The sequence below is a fragment of the Zosterops lateralis genome, assembly GCF_965231275.1.
Source record: "Zosterops lateralis genome assembly, chromosome: 14".
Taxonomy (NCBI): Eukaryota; Metazoa; Chordata; class Aves; order Passeriformes; family Zosteropidae; genus Zosterops; species Zosterops lateralis.
Window position 1 is genome coordinate 18,354,356 of NC_139774.1, and position 16,172 is coordinate 18,370,527.

The 16,172-nt window shown below is 53.9% G+C and overlaps 1 protein-coding gene across 2 annotated transcripts in view; it reads right to left on the reverse strand.

The window, feature by feature from the left end:
- Positions 1–1,737: 1,737 nt before the first annotated feature.
- Positions 1,738–16,172, reverse strand: part of PPP2R2B (protein phosphatase 2 regulatory subunit Bbeta) — a 53,623-nt gene continuing 39,188 nt past the window's right edge. For both annotated transcript variants that reach the window (XM_083872125.1, XM_083872126.1), the window contains 8 exons: positions 12,861–12,958; positions 11,531–11,696; positions 10,171–10,283; positions 6,680–6,857; positions 5,328–5,492; positions 4,319–4,488; positions 3,710–3,801; positions 1,738–3,227 (listed from right to left, as the gene is read on the reverse strand). In XM_083872125.1, coding sequence (XP_083728251.1) covers positions 2,948–3,227; positions 3,710–3,801; positions 4,319–4,488; positions 5,328–5,492; positions 6,680–6,857; positions 10,171–10,283; positions 11,531–11,696; positions 12,861–12,958 — 1,262 coding nt within the window. In that variant the 3' untranslated portion in view covers positions 1,738–2,947. The remainder of the gene's footprint in view (positions 3,228–3,709; positions 3,802–4,318; positions 4,489–5,327; positions 5,493–6,679; positions 6,858–10,170; positions 10,284–11,530; positions 11,697–12,860; positions 12,959–16,172) is intronic.

The window sequence follows — 16,172 nt, forward strand, 5'->3', positions numbered from 1 at the left end:
ATGAGTAAAGCAAACGACTGAAGTGATACTGCCTGCATTCTTGGCTGTGCTTGGCAGAACAGGGCCTGTGGCACTGAGCAGTGTGGGGTCAGCATCTGGGCAAGGAGGGGTGAGCAGAACGATTTTCCAGTTCAGTCTTTAGTCTGTTGCTTAAACATGAGCTGGCAGTGCTGTAGAGCCAGTTTCTTTCTGCTGCTTTTGTCTCTTGCTCTTAGAGATGGGCTGGGGAAGGAGTCCCTTCTTCCCTCACCCTGACAAGTGATTTCTTGTCAGCAGTTGGTGTTGGTGGCCAGGGCCAGGACTTGCAGGCTGAGCATTGAGAGAGAGGAGTGGTTTGTCCCAAAGATTGGGACAGTCTGGGGGGACTCGTGCTGCTGACAGCAGAATGTGGAGCTCTGTGGAGCTCCTAGTGAGAGTGTACACCCTGAAGTCAGGGCCAGGGTTTTCTCTTGCTCAACACAGCCCAGGGGGAAGCTGTGTATTTATTATGGCTGGCTTAGAATATTGTGAACTTGTTCATTAAATAAGAGGGCTATTAATTTTAATTGATCTGGTTTATGGAGACCAGATGTTCATAAAGATGTTCATTCATTATTTATTTGCTTGTTCTGTGGATAAAGCAATCATGCCCACTCAACGTTCCTGGCTGGGGGTGCTGCTGGTGACCCATGGATCCCAGTTTCCCTGGAGGTAGGGGGACAGCCCATGGAATCCTCATCCAGGGAGAAAGGTGAGTTCAGGGATGCTGACAACTTCCCTAGCACCATTCCTATGGAGGTCCCCTGGCTGGCCCTGCCCTCTGTGGCCAAGCACTCACAGCAGGGCAGAGGTTAAATCCAAGCAAGCTTAAGAAAGGAAAACAAACTCCTTTTGAAAAAAAGCTGAGCTAAGCTCTGCCTTGTGGAGCAACCAGATCCATCAACCCAGAACGTGCTGCACCCGATGGAGCAGAGCCAGGGCTGGGTTCCTGCTGCTTCATTTGATTAGGGACCTGTAGCTAATGTTAGGTAAAGGAGTGTCTGAGGAACATCTCCCTGACGGCACAGTCCGTGCCCTGCAGCTGCTCATTAAGGGCTGCAGTTTGAATTCATCAGGACAGGCCCTGGGGAGGGGCAGCTCTAATATCAAATCCCAAGGTTCCTGTGCAGTGGGGGACCCCTGCAAGGGCTCACTCACACATTCCACAGTGCCCCACTGTCCCACACCCTCAGAGGGGCCCAGAGGGTTTGGGGCTCCTCTGTCACCCTCATCAGCCTGGCCCTGGCAGCCCCCTGAGCCCAGGAGCCCCAAACACCGCGGAGCCACGAGAGGCACAACAGCACCGACTCCACACGGACACGTTTGGGACAACTTTACTTCTGACACCGCAGGCTTTCCTTACAGAACCAAAAGGAGCATTTTCTTATAAAATGGTTCGTTTACTCTTGCTATTTTATTTTACCATTTCATTTTAAAAAAAGAAGTTACTCCTGAAAGCCATCCCTTGGAATAAATCCCGTAGGCCAGTGCACTTTGTTCTTCCCTCGGAATGGCTCCTCTGAAGGTGGCACGGGGAGTCGCTGCCTCCATCCAGCTGCTGGTTTTCTGCAGTCCATGAGCTCTGTGGGCTGGAGCAGTTCCTTTCCCTGGTGGGGACATGCCACGGTCCTCACGGTGCCTGCAGAGAGGACACCTGGCCCTCGGTGACTCGTGTCCCATCCCTGAAGGTCGTGGGGGTCACCCTTGGAGCCGCTGCTGAAGTGATGGTGTTGAATTTTGTAATCGATTTCATTTGCTTCTTGTTGCAGGAGCAGTTTTCAGATTTACAGAAAATCCAGTCAATCCTTTTTTTATTGAGCAGTTGCTCAAGTAAAGAGGGACCTGACCAGTCTGTAGAGTAGAAAGAGGCAGCCTCGCCATGCAAAGAGAAAGAGTTACTGGTTTTATTATTATTATTATCATTGTTATTATAATGTAGGACTGCAGACAGCCTGTCTCTGACACAGTCAGGGGCTAACAGCAATATACAGTTGGATTCTTTTTTAGGTCATAAATTAGCAACTTATACATTATCTTTAAAAAAATTGAATAAATAAATAAATTAATTAAAAAAGAGAGAAAGAGAGAGAGAGAGAGACAGTCAGTCACGACATGCAAGAGCTCACAACAGAACGAGAAAAATGACCAAAGCAAAGCCCAGAACTGCAGCAGAGCCCAGGGTTGGTTTGGTTTGCGATCAATGCAGGTCGGAAGCATCGTTTATAAAGGTATTTCATATACCAAAGAAGGCACCACAGTATCTACAAAGCCAAATCCTCAGGAGGGTTCTGGGGGCTAGGGGGGCAACCTGGCTGGAGCAGACACATCTGGAGGTGCAGCACATACCCCCCTCCCCTTAAGCTTGTCCATTGCAAAACTGAACTTTTCCATTTTACGTTTGGTTTTGCTGTCTCTGTTGGTAAAACACAAAATAATTGTAATAAAAAGACAAATGTGGAAAATGGCAGAAGGGAGGCAACATTCCAATCTTCAACACAACAGGTGGAATATTTCTGGGATCAGGTTTAAAGCAATGGGAGTGCCACCAGAGCTGGCCAGAGCCCCACGGTGTGTTACCCCATCAATCCCTTCCCCAGCTGACAGCTCCCTGCACATCACCTCCTCAGCCATCAGCAGAGGGCCTCTGCCCCCCCAGCACTGCCTGGGGACAGCCAGGCCTGACATCCTCACACTGTCCTGTAAGAAGTCTCAGCTCTCCCTGTGTAAATCTGGTGTCTGGGGGTGCCCCCAGTGGCCCCTGGGCCGGGGTGCCCCAGTGCTTCTCTGCACAACCGCCATCTGCAGAGCAGGAACTCAACAAAGAACAGGAAGGAAAGGAACACAAAGAAAGAAAGAAAGAAAAGGAACAGTTGAAACCTTGTGTTTACTGGTATCAGTACATGAGACTCCTAAAGAACACCTGGTCCTCCTAGTTCACCTTGTCCTGGAATATGTACAGGTTGTTCGTGGCTGCCACAGCGATGATGTTCTCGGAGGGGTGCCAAGCCGTGTGCAGGATCTTTTTGCTAAAGTCCAGACTGTCCACGCTGATCTCGTCTTTCCTGCGCTTCCCCCCCACGCAGACCTTGCGGGGTTTGAGGATGGCACGGGGTTTGCTGTTCTCCCGCGACGCCTCCAGCGTCACGTCGCGCTTGGTGTTGCGGTCGAACATGCGGAAGAAGTTGTTGTAGGAGCCGGTCATGATGACACTGCAAGGGGGAAGGAGAGATGATTTTCACACCTTTTCAGAGGCAGACTGAACATTCAGAGGCATGATGAGCTTTGGGTGAGCATTGGAATTTGTCTCGGGCCCAGTTGTGCCTTGCCGGCTCACTCTGGCTCAGACGAAAACCATGAGAGCCCTGCCAGGGGCTCACACACTTCCTGCCACCCAGATCAGTGTAAGTCACACCTGGATAATCATTATTCCCAGATTCTGGCAATCTGGAGCTAAACCCATCACCATTTTCCTCCAGCTGTGGGTGACAGAGAGGCAGAACTGATTCTGTCCAGGAGAGAGCAGGACCCTCAGAGAGCCCCACCTGTGGACAGGCTGCAGGTGTAGGTGGCCCCTGCTCCCCCTCCCCAGACCCCACACCCAGCCAAAGGCCAGGGAGGGGGCTGCCCAGGGGACCCCCAAACCAAAGCCAGCATCCCTGGGCTGAGAGCAGCCCCAGCACCACACACTCACCTGTCAGAGCCGTTCCAGACACACTCAAACTTGTCAAAGATGCAGTCGTTCTCGTAGAGCGAGCACAGCTTGCTCCGCAGGTAGTCGTGGACCTGCCAGTGGGAGGGACAGGGTGAGGCCCCCATACTGACCAGCACAGCCCAGGGACTGGCAGACCCAGCCCAGCCCCGTGCTCACACAGCTGAGCTGGCAGCACCGGGCACTGCTGCCTGGCATCCCCTGCCCTCCCACGGCCACCATTCTCCCCTAAACACTTCCAGCCACACCCTGCACAGGGCTTGGGCACCACCAGGCAGTGCCAGGGGACATCTCCTGGCAAAGGGTGACAGTGACAGGGCTACTGCTCTGCACAAGGCCTCCCACCTGGCTCTCCCAGCTGCCAGCACCTGAGTTTTCTCTCCTCACCCACCCCCTGCCTGGGGACATGGTGACAATTCACCAGGCCACCTGAGCCCACATTTAACAACTCTGCTTTCCACCATCTACAGGCGTAAAGCTCCCACGCAACAGGTGTGTACCCGCTGCTCCTGCCCCTGGCCCAGCGTGTGGCTCAGGAAGGGACCCTGTGGGTGCCCCACTGCTGCACACACCTGGCTGTGCCACACTCACCTGGTAGGTCTCAATGGGCCGGTTCTCCATGTTCAAGTCCCACACCTTGACAGTGAGGTAGTCCCGGGTCATGATGTACCTTCCACTGTGGCTGAATTTGACGTCAGAGATTGAGGAGATGATCTCAGAAAAAAATGACCGGTTACTTGGGTCTTCGGGCTCTTCAAAAACTGTGCAAGAGGAAAGAACAAGCCCCAGCATTAGCTGAGATGGGAGCTTTTTCTATATAAAAAGTGATAGCAACAAGAAAAAATAAAGATCTCAGGCAGGCAGAAAGCAGCTGAACCCAGGATGTGTCTGTGTTGCTCACAGCAGGTCAGTCATGAGTTACTGGTCTCCCTTGAGGGCTCTGCCACTGGGTGTCCCTGGGAATGGGCAGTAGGGCCACGGGCACTGCTCTGCTGTGGGCCCTGTGTACCCTCCTCAGTCCCTGCAGTGGCAGCAGCAGGGGCTCTGCCTGCACTGGGGTCCCAGCAGACCAGCAGTGCCATGGCCAGGCTCCCAGCACACAACACACACACAGAGGGGATGCCAGGATGGGGGGCCCAGCTCAGTCCCTGAGTGGGGCTGTGAACCAAAGCCAGCAGCCAGGCAGGGCAGTGGCTTGGGGCAGCTATTTTTGCTTTGGGCTGGAGGCTTTTTTTGTGTGGCTTTGCTCCTGCTGCAGAAGCAGATCTGGGCTGCTGAGCTCACGGAAAGGATTTCTGAGCACTAATTCTCTCTTACACAACAAACCTACTTTCTCTGGCACTGAGCAGGCACTGCCCTGCCCACAGCAGCTCCCTCTGCCAGCTCCCTGTCCATGCGGAGCCGACTGACCCCTGAGGTGCCCTGCAGGGGAGGGCGAGGCCAGGGGACAGCAGCCTGGTACCCCAGGGGAGCAGGGACAAGGCACCAGGGGAGCAGGGACAAAACACCAGGGGAGAAGGGACAAGGGAGCAGGGGAGAAGGCACAAGGCAGCAGGGCAGCCCCAGGCCGGGTGGGTCTCCCAGGGCCAGGCACACTCACACTTGGCGTGGCGGTCGCAGAGCGCGGCCGTGCGCATGTCGCACAGGCGGATGGTGCCTTTGCTGCTGCTGTACACGAAGGTGTTGCAGTGGTGCGGGTGGAACTCGGCTGCTGTGATCACCTCCGTCAGCTCCTCCATGTTGGCTGGCTTGATGTCCACGATGTCTGGCAGGGACAGTCAAGGAGCCCACGCAGCCCAGTCCAGTCCAGCCCAGCCCAGTCCAGCCTCCTGCTGATGTCTCAGGACACCCGGGCTGCCCCTCAGCCCAAGCAAACTGTGGGCTCTGGGCAGGCACCACCATCATGGCAAAACCACAGCGTGGGCTGGGACCAGCCCACACCAGCAGAGGAAAGGTAAGATCCAGCATGACTTCTGCTGAGCTGGGAACCCCAGCTCTGGTACCACAGCTGGAAGACCCTCTGTGGGGCATGAGACTTGATCTGCCCACCCCAGGCCTCAGTAAATGTCTTTTAGTGCAACCTTGTGTCATGCTGAGTAATCATACTGAAAACAGAAATGGCAGCAAAGCCCAGGGCACAATAACCAACAGAAAACTCCTGTCTAAGCCCCTCGGGCCATGTGAACTCCCTGAGGTCTGACACAGATTCAGCACTCCTCACCCTCATCCTTGCAAATAAGCAGAGCCCTGCTCCCCTGCAGCCACTCAGAGCTCCCACAGCCACACGCCTGTGGCTGCTGAAATCCTCTCCATCTGCCTAAATCATGCCCCAGGGATTTCTCAGCAGGAAACACCACATAAACACCACCAATGATTCGTGCCCTGTTTATTATTTCCGATGTGGCTGTTACAAGTGACTGTCACAACCTCATTTGCAGAGTGGTGACTGGCAGCCTGTCACCGCTGCAGGGAGTGACGGGGACTGAGCTGCTCCATCTTCCCCAAGGCATCTGTCTCCTCCATCACCTGCAGACCCCCCTCTGCCTGCCCCACCAGACCCTGCAGGCAAATTCAGAGATGTGTCACCCACACCTCGGGTGACAGCAGCAGAGGTGGCAGTGCCAGCTGAGCCCTGTCTGGGCACAGCCTGGCACAGGCAGAGAGGAGAGGGCAGTGCCCTGAGAATGACACCTGGGCCTGGGCACCCTCAGTGCTCTGCAAGCAGGTGCACAGCAGGCAGCACTGTTCTGTACTCCTGAACTCCTGCCAGCCTTGCAGAGGGTGAAGCTCCTGCAGTGGGGCACCACAATCAGATGTGGGGCTAAGAGAGGGCACTGCCCTCCCTGTCCCCATCCCCACAGCTGTGGGCACAGCCTGGCTGCTTCCCTTGGGACTGGACCTTGCTGGCACCCGGGGCCGTCCCCAGAGCCACACACACACACCAAAGGATACTAAAACTTTGATTCGTGATTTCAAAATTCCACAGGTTTATCCTGAGGTCGTCTGCGGACATGTAGGTCTCGTAGTCGCTGTTGACGGAGATGGAGTTGATGTGGTAGGTGTGTGCGTTGGCAAACACCCTCCGCGGAGTGGCCTCCACCATCAGGTCCATGGGCCGCAGCACGGGCACCTGCAGGGTGAGGAGCAGAGTGTCAGCACTCAGGGACAGGCTCCAGCAGCTGCCCCAGCCCAGGCCAGCCCCTGGCACGGGGGGATGAGCTCACGGGGTCCCACAGAGCTCTGGCTGCCCACCCAGTCCTAACAGGGAATCCTAATGCCTTCCCAAGGTATGACAGAAAGACAAGCAGACCCAAAAGCTGCCTAATTTTGAGAGATGGTTAGAGCACAGTGAAGCAGTGAGAGCCCAGTAAATCAGGCTCCGATCTTGCTGCAGCAACTGTTCCAGCTTTGAAACAAACAAGCAAACAAACAAAAAAAAACAACTGAAGAACCTCTTCTGCCTTGTTTTATCACTGTTTTATCACAGCCCGGGCTGGCTCCTGACAGCAGCACAGGGCACCTGCAGCTGCCGGTGCCCAGCACAATTCCTGACTCATTCCTGCATGGCATCACTCACACCACAGAGCTATGGCAAATCCTTAAGCCAAGAACATTCTCCACACGTTACTTCAGAGCCAAGTCCTGGGGAGACTGTTTTTACGTCAGGTAAAACCCCACCAGAGGGACAAGTTTATCCATGAGTGGTTTGCTAAAGCAGGGATTGTTATCTGCTACAGAGGCAAGAATCTGCACTGAAATATGGAAACCATTGTGCCCACATGCTGCAAGCTCCTGCCAGGGTATCAGCAATGAGGATTTAACCCTGAATACACTAAAACTCTGGGCACAATGGACTGCACTGGACTTAGGCTGAATTCCCAACCTGAGCCAGAGCAGCCATAAAAAACACCAATAAATAATCCAGTGCAGTGGGTGGCTCTGCAGCCCCCTTGCCCCACCACCCCCTGCTCCAGCAGCATGGCCAGAGCTCAGTGTGCTCCAGGATTTGCTCCAGGGGGATTAGTGGAGCTGAAGCTCAGATTGATCCCAGCCTTGAGTCCCTGGGAAGGAAACTATAATCCAGCCCTGGCAAATCAGGGAGCAGAGCAAGTGCTCAGCCATAAATCCAGTGAGTTTTCCACCTGCCCCAGCTGAGCTCCCCCAGCCACACTCCCCAGCAGTTACATTCTGTGACTGCCCAATGCTGCTTCAAGCTTTGCATTTTGCAGACGAAATGAGCATCAAACACTATTTTCATGGCAGACTGACAACTTCACACTGCTCAGAATTTTGTCACGTTCGACCTGCCCTGTGACATGCAGAGGGGACCCTCCTGCAGGAGGACAAAGCTGCTGCCTCACTGCCTGTCCACGCAGCTGATGGAGCTGCTGCTTCCATCTCTTGTCCCTGCCTTGTCCCTGAAATGCTCTGCAGAAGGTGCACAGGGAAAAAAGGCAAATCACTGCTGAGGCAGAAAGGCAGCAGCACACCAGACCTCCCCAAGGCATCTCCCATCACAGCCCCTCTGGGATTGCTGCCAGGGGGGTCACAGCAGTGGGGCACAGCACAGCCTCCCTGGGAAACTGCACAGGGTCCAGGAAATCTGAGTGCTTTGGCTAAGTGGGAGACACAAACCAGGATTTGCTGGAACTGAGGGAGTGAAGTGGCAGCTCTTAAGAGAGGGCTCTGACAGCTGCAAACATGAGGACACCATGGCCCTGTCCCTTGCCAGCCCTGGGGGCACCTGGGCTGTCACCCCAGACCGCCCTGCTGTGAGGGACCAGAGCCAACACATCCTCCCGTTGGAAAGGTTTAAGCCCAGGGTATCACCTGTGTTAATTCTCTCCTCCCATGTCCCAGGCACAGGTACAGCCAGTGCTACCCAGAGCACACCGGGGCAGTTACACAAGGCCAGAGGGTGGCAGCTGTTGGACTGGGGCAATTCAAATCAGCAGAGCTCCTCTAATGACAGTGAACACCTCCCTACACAGCCTGAGCAGAGTTAAATATTCCTTTTGCACTATGTGGGCTACAAATTCCTCAGAGGATGATGCTCATCAAGTGCATTTAAACCATTAAGACAAATGGGTGAGAAATTATGGCAACAAGGTGCATTTAAAACCCTTTTTCACTTGTCTGTGGTTGAAAATTAAACTGTGGATGGATGTGGCTTTAATTTAAAGCACACCCACCACAGGACAATTGCAGGTCAGATTTACACAGAGCTGCAGTGAAACGGTTACAGCTATGTAAATATCTGTCTAAGTAAAATCATCAAAACATTAGATCAGATCGGGCTGCTGGAAGACTCCTCAATCTTCCCTCCTCAGGGACCAAGGCACTGCACAGCAGACACCAATGAGCATCATCACACCGAGCTCTTAACACGAGTCTGACCTCCTGGTGCCCTGTGCCTGTGCCAGGAGCAGGAACAGACCCCCGGGAGGGGCAGACCCCAAAGAGCAGCTCCTCCAGCCCCACAGCCCTGAGCTGCCACAGGAGTGCAGGGGCTGAGTAAAACAAAGCCTGAAACTTTCGAGGCAGTGAGTGGACTCCAACCCTGTTCTGTTCTCTGATATTTCAGTATGACTTTCTACAAGGGAAAAAGAAGTCCCAGGGTTTTCCCAGTGTGTTTGACCAGAGAAGGAAGCACCACCTGGGATAACACCCCTAACACTGCTGCCTTTCCAAGCCCTGCCGAGGGCTGACAGCCCCAGCCCCGACAGCCAGACGCTGAGCAAACCTCTCCAACAGGCTGTCAGGGCTCAGCCTGTCAGCCTGGAAATGCTGCCTGAAACATAACAGCAGATACACATCTACACGAAATAAATGCTCTCTTGCTCTGTAAAGAAAAATGCTGCCAGTCACCAGGAGCAACCCTGCACAGAGACAAGAATTAACTGCCTGCCCAGGGTTTTAAATGGCTCCGTGCACAATGGAACTGGGGCCCACAAAGTGAGGCAAGCACAATCATAGCAACAATTTTAGATGTAAAAAATATAAAACCCACAAGTACTCAAAATGCAAATTCTGACAGGGCGTTAATAAACTACGAGCTGGTATGATTAATGTCATGACCAGGAGATAAACTCATTTGGAGGAAGTACTTCTGCTCCAACATTTGGGAATGCTCCAAGCTGGGAGAGTTTCTGCCCTGCCTCCTCCCCAGGATGGGCCCAGCCTGTGGGGTACCAGACAAGGGACAGAACCCTGGCAGCACGTCTGCCCAGCACCAGCACAGCCCAGGGAGCCACAGCAGCTCCCTCGGGCACTCCCATGCCCAGCCACAGCACCTGCCCCTGGTGCAGGGATGTCCTTCAGCATCATCTGATCACGGCAGGATGGCAGCACAGCCACCACGGCACACGGGGGACACCAGCAGCAACCCTCACCCCAGAGCCTGCAGGGAGCAGCTCCTCAGCCCCCAGGGCCCCCACACTCACCCGCAGCACGGTGATCATGGAGGGGTCTCGGAGACGCCCATCCTCATCCTTGAGGTTGTATCCCTCCGGCCTCTTGTCCCGCTCGCTGACCTTCCACAGCTTCACTGTCTTATCTGGGGAGGAGAGAGGAGAGCGTTGCCCCCTGAGCTGCCCTAATGGACACACTAAGCTGGGAAAACCTCCTGTGTCCCCACTGCCAGGGGCTGGAAGTGGTGATGGATGTTCCCGTGCCCACGGCAAGTTGCTGGTGCCCAGCCCTGCAGGGCAGCAAAGAGTGCAGGGCACCCCTGGGACACCACAGGGTGTCTGCAGCTCACCCAGAGTCCTGCTGACACCCCCATCCAGCCCTGTGCAGAGCCCAGCACACACCAGGGCTGAGGGCAGCTCCCTGTCTCCTCCCCCTGTGCCACAGGGCCCCCACAGAGCAGAAGGAACACGGGAACACGTGGGGTTATTGTGAATAATGGTGGGTTTTTCACTCCCTCCTGGCAGGGACTCCATCCATAGTTTATCATCACTTCCACCAGGTTTCGTACCAAACCCCATCATCCATCTTCATTTTCTCTCTTACACAGCAACTCCAAAGCAGTGCCAATTAATTTTGTTTTTATTAACATGCTCTGTTTTGGGGGGGTTCACTATAAAATGTTAGTGTAACAGTAAGAACAAAAAGAAACAGCTTAACACAGGAGTATTTCCAAACTAATTGTTTTGATAACCTGCCTGCATACGGAACACCACCCTAATGGAAGGGTAATATCCCTGTTAATCAAAAAACTATTTAAAAACTCAATTAACAGAACATTATGCTGTATAATTAATCTTCATTGCATTTCAATGATTCTCCCCCAAACGAGTTTAATAAGTCTTTGAATTTTATTACAGTGATCAATAGAGTCAATTCTACAACACAAAGTAAGTTGGTTATGGGAGATAATGAGACCCCTCCTTTTCCCCTGAAGTAATTAAGTCACATCCATCTTAAGGTCCCATTCATCCCAAGTAATATTCCCAGATCCTCATGATATTTATCAGAACATAACATGGAACTGCTGAGCCGAACACAACTGCAAATTGAAATAAAACACCTGCAGTTTGTCTTAAAAATAAATAAATAAATAAATAAATAAATAAATTCCCAGGATCCTGAGAATAAAAAATATAAGTTGTTGGCAGGTCAGAAGCTTCCCTCTCTCCCTCAAAGGGAGGGGCTGCCATGAAATAGCCCCTGGTGCTCTGCCAGACCCATTCCCCCAAGACACCTGCAGGGAGGTGTTTAACAAACCTTTCCCCAAGGAAGCAGCAAGGGAAGATCATTCCTGGTGGTGGAGGGAGGTCCTGGGGCAGCAGGGGCACCTACCGTTGGTGGAGAGCAGGAAATAGGCAGCGTTCTGCTGGGGCAGCCATCGGATCTTGTTGATCTTCTCCTCAATCTCCAGGCTCTTCAGGTAATCGAACTCGGGCTCATGGCTCTGGAAGGTGCTGTAGACATTGTACTCTCCCCGGCGGTGGGGCTGGTTCTTGCTCTGCACGGGGACAGGGACAGGGAGCAGCTGAGGCTGCTGGCAGCTGGCTCAGGGTGCTCTGGGGCTGGGGACAGCCAGAGTGGGGCTGATTGCCCAGGCACAGCCTCTGCTGACACCACAGCTCTGTCTGCTCAGTGGGGATGGACGGGGAATGGACGGGGAATGGAGTGGAAACAGAGAGGGAATGGAGTGGAAACAGGGTATGGAGAGGGAACACAGCAGGAACAGATCTCACCCCACCCTCTGTCCCTGGGGAATGGCTGGGAGCCAGTGCCAGCTCCCACCAGGTGCTGACCCCAGCCACAGAAGAGCTGCTGGCAGCAGCTACAGGTACAGGATGGGCAGCCTTGGTTTGGGTGGGTGGGTGGGTGAAGCCCCACACGTCCCCTTGAGCAGGAGCTGAGGGGATAATTCAGGGTGATGCTGGAGGCTTAAAGTTCAAGAAAAGCAGTAGAATAATGAAATGAGAGGAAAAGGAGAAATTAAACACTGCTGGAAAGGCTGATGAAGTATCTACACAGATGATTAACCACTGAGTTCTTTTATTAGGTAGAAATAAATTTAAAGCTTTTGAGAAAAATTTAAAACCATCATTGGACCACGACATGTCTGATGCCCAGGGCTGGTGCATTCCTTCCAGCACAGCTGAGGACAGAGCAGATAACTGGGACAGCTTTGGAGATGGTGGGGACTGTCCCAGGCAGCAGGAGCTGGCACAGCTCCCCCAGCCAGGCTGGCCAGGTGCCCACCAGTGCAGGGCTGAGGGCTGAGCACACACTTCTCTGGCAGGCACAACCTCCAGCTCTCAACACAGCATTTGCCAACACTTCCTGGGCAAAGTTTTGGAAGGGAAATGTAATTGTTGCAGCCATCTACACTTTTCCAGAATTTTGGTGGCATGAGAGGTCCTTGAGGTGGTGTCACCTTGTCCCACACTCAGATGTGCTGCCTGATCCCACCTGGAGCAGAAGAATTCAGGCAATGCCATGTTTGGAAGGTGTTTGGCAGGAGGAAATCTGGCCCTGCTGATGTTAATAGCTGCTTTTTCAGCTCATAGTATGCCAGGAGAGCTCTGAGCTCAGGAGTGACACAGGCGGATTAGGGAACAGCAGGATGCTTCACTTAAAAGGATAAAATGGGCATTTTGCATTCACTGGCACTCACCTCCTGCTCACGCTGGAATATTACAACCCGGCCCCCTTTGTCCCCTGTTGCCAGTAACTCTCCAGTGTGGTTGAACTCAACTGTGGAGATGATGTCAGCTGGTAAAGAAAAGACAAAGACAATTTAAGTAACTGCAGCCTGACTTCCACAGGCATCCAGAAAGCACCATGCCCTGCACAGCTACATGGCTCTGGGTGCTCTGTGCCCTGTGGCATCTCCAGAAATCCCTGGTTTTCCATCGTCTCTAACACTGAACAGGCTCAGCATTTGAGGCTACGCAGGGATGAGCCCAGACCTGCCTGGTGCTCCTGCCCCCTGCCCTGGCCTGTGCCCCAGAACAGTTCCAGTGGGATTTACAGTTACTGTGCCTGTGCAAAATGCAGCCTGAGGACACTGTCAGCAGCAGGGGCACAGGGCTGGGCAGTGCAGTGTGGCACAGCAGGGCACAGCACGGCACAGCACGGCACACTCTCCTCATGCCTTGGGGAGCTCCCAAGGGTGTCACTTGCGGTGACATGATCAATTCCTGGGACCTGGGGAGGGCTTGGTGCCAATGGTGCCCCCAGCGTCTCACCTCAGCACCTGGCTGACAGGCAGATCTTGCTCCCACTGGCCCCTGTGCCACCCTCTGCCTGGGTGGTGGTTTGGTGGTTTCACCCTCAGAGGAGAGGGCGCAGACAAATGAAGACACCTCTGTCCCCTGTCCCTGAGCTCCCCAGGTAGAACAGCTCAGGTGGCCACATCCACATTGCTGCTTTCCTCTGCCCATTGCTGAGTTCACCATCACTGACCAAGGTAAATTAAAGTGGTGCCTTTCAGCCCTCCATCAGCTGAGAAGCCACGGCACTCACACCACTCCCTTCCCCACAACCCAAGGCACCATCCCCAGGGCTCTGGGCTCAGTGGCAGGAGAAGCCAGGGGACACGGAGACCTGTAACTGCAAACACTTCAATCTGCAGTGTTTACCCTTGAGGCAGCGCAGGCAGGGAGCTGCTAATGATTGGATTTATTTGGCCTATTTTTAGAAGAATGTCAGAGGTTAATTCCACGGCAATTAGTGCCCAACTGGTGCTCATCCACTGCCTGGGGAGCCACACTCCACCAGCACAGAGCTGGGGAACTGGAAGAATGACTGCAGCCTTGGAGCCTCAGCAGTGGGTGCAGCAGGATGGATTCTGCAATGAGCAGCACTTGGCCACCACAGCTGCCAGCTCACTCCTGCCATTGCACCCCTGCCCTTCTCCCTCTGCAGCACCAGCACTGGCAGGGTTACAGAACCCAACCTGCAATTTCACGGAATTGGGTCTAACACAGATGGGAACAAACACATCCCTGGGAAGGTAACCCAAAACAGTCTCCCATTCCCACAGGTACCTGCAACCACAGCTGCTGACAGGAGCCAGAGCAAAGTCAGACACCTTCAAGACCTGAAATTCTGTGTTTGGCACCGAGTCTGGCTCAGCAGCTCCAGCTCAAGCCTGGCTCACACAGAGATTCTCATTCCTGCAGCAGGTGACCCTCACCCTGGAGATCATGGGTGAGATGTCAGGGTGAGCCTGGTGTCACCGAGCTGCCACATGGATGGCCCTGGGAACAGGCTGGGAACTGCTCCAGCAGCAGCCAAGGGACTCAGTGGCTGGGCAGTGCTAACGTGCACCTCATAATGAGACATGCTGCTTCCTTCTAAAATTACTCAGTTGAAAATGTACCTGTTTTGCTCTATTTAATCCTCTCCATTACCAGCTGCCAGTTTTAGGTCAATTCCTTTTTCAATGAATTAAAAATAACTTTGTGTGCTGCAGGGAGGCATTTTTCAGACATGATCTAATGCAGCAGCCTGTGAGCAGAGCTGTGGTCTGATACACCAGGCCTGGGCACCACAGACACCCCTGAGCCAGCCCAGGCACCCACTAACCCTGCACCCACAGAGAAAGGGGGTTTCAGGTCCACAGACCCTCCCAGACCTGCTGTTCACTCATGCCCATCATCAGGACAAGGATACCAACACAGCCTGGCTAACAACACCTTTCATATGTTAAAGAAAAATACCCTAGATATTAAAAAAAACCCCTCTTCTGAGTAGAAGTATCCAACCCAAGCCCAGCTGGCAGAAGCATTACTGCCCCAGCACCCCTGGTCTGGGCCCTGGCTCTTTCCCTGGTGTGTCTGGGCAGTGACAGCAGCCTGGCACAGCAGAACGTCCCCAGGGCAAATGGGGAGTCCCATGGAGGTGACAGCACAGGAGCTCAGGATGGCACCTGCCCCTTTCCAAAGGTCAGTCAGGGTGCTGCACACCCCACCTGCTGCCCTCGAGAGACACAACAGGCTGGTTACTGATGAAAATGCACATGTGTTGGTGTTGAGGTGATCAATAATTTACGCCCATTTCTCCCAAGGTTCCTTCAGCAGTTTTGTGACAACAGAAAGGAAAAAAAAAAACAAAAAACTTGCCTCTTTTTTTGCTTTTTCATTTCCTTCATCACCTCCTACACACTCAGGCCCCAATGAGGGAATTTAAAGCAAACAGTTTCCATGGAGACCCAGCCCGCCGTCCTCCCTCCCCTCCCATCCTCCCTTCCCTCGGCATCTCTGTGCCTTCACGCTCTCGTGCTAAAAATATCCAAGATGGGATTTGATTTCCGCCGTAGCGGTACAGTTTTATCAGAAAAATGGGGAATTTACAACACACCCCCCTCCCCCTCGCCCAGCGTGGAGGAAGGCATGCTCTCTGCCAGGAACAGGGAATGGACCTGTTATTAAAAAGAAAAGAGATAAACTAGGGAAGCTGCAGTCGGTGCTGAGACCTGGATCCCTGGAGCAGCCTGGTCTGCAGCAGGGAGCTGCCCACACAGCCACCCCTCTCCTCCTGCCCACCAGGGCAGGAGCTGGGTGGCACATCCCTGCTCCTGGAGCCTCCCAGGCACATCATCCCTGCTCCTGGAGCCTCCCAGGCACATCATCCCTGCTCCTGGAGCCTCCCAAGCATCTTGTCCTTGCTCCCAGAGCATTCCAGGCACGTCATCCCTGCTCCTGGAGCCTCCCAGGCACATCGTCCCTGCTCCTGGAGCCTCCCAGGCACATGGTCCCTGCTCCTGGAGCCTCCCAAGCATCTTGTCCTTGCTCCCAGAGCATCCCAAGCATCCTGTCCTTGCTCCCAGAGCATTCCAGGCACATCATCCCCACTCCTGGCACATCCCACCTGCTCCAGCTTCAGCAGCAGCTCCGTGCAGAGGGGCCCTGGTGTGCCTGTCCTGGTGGGGAGGGCACAGGACACCACAGGTGTCCCAGGCTGTGCCAGGGGCAGGTGGCCC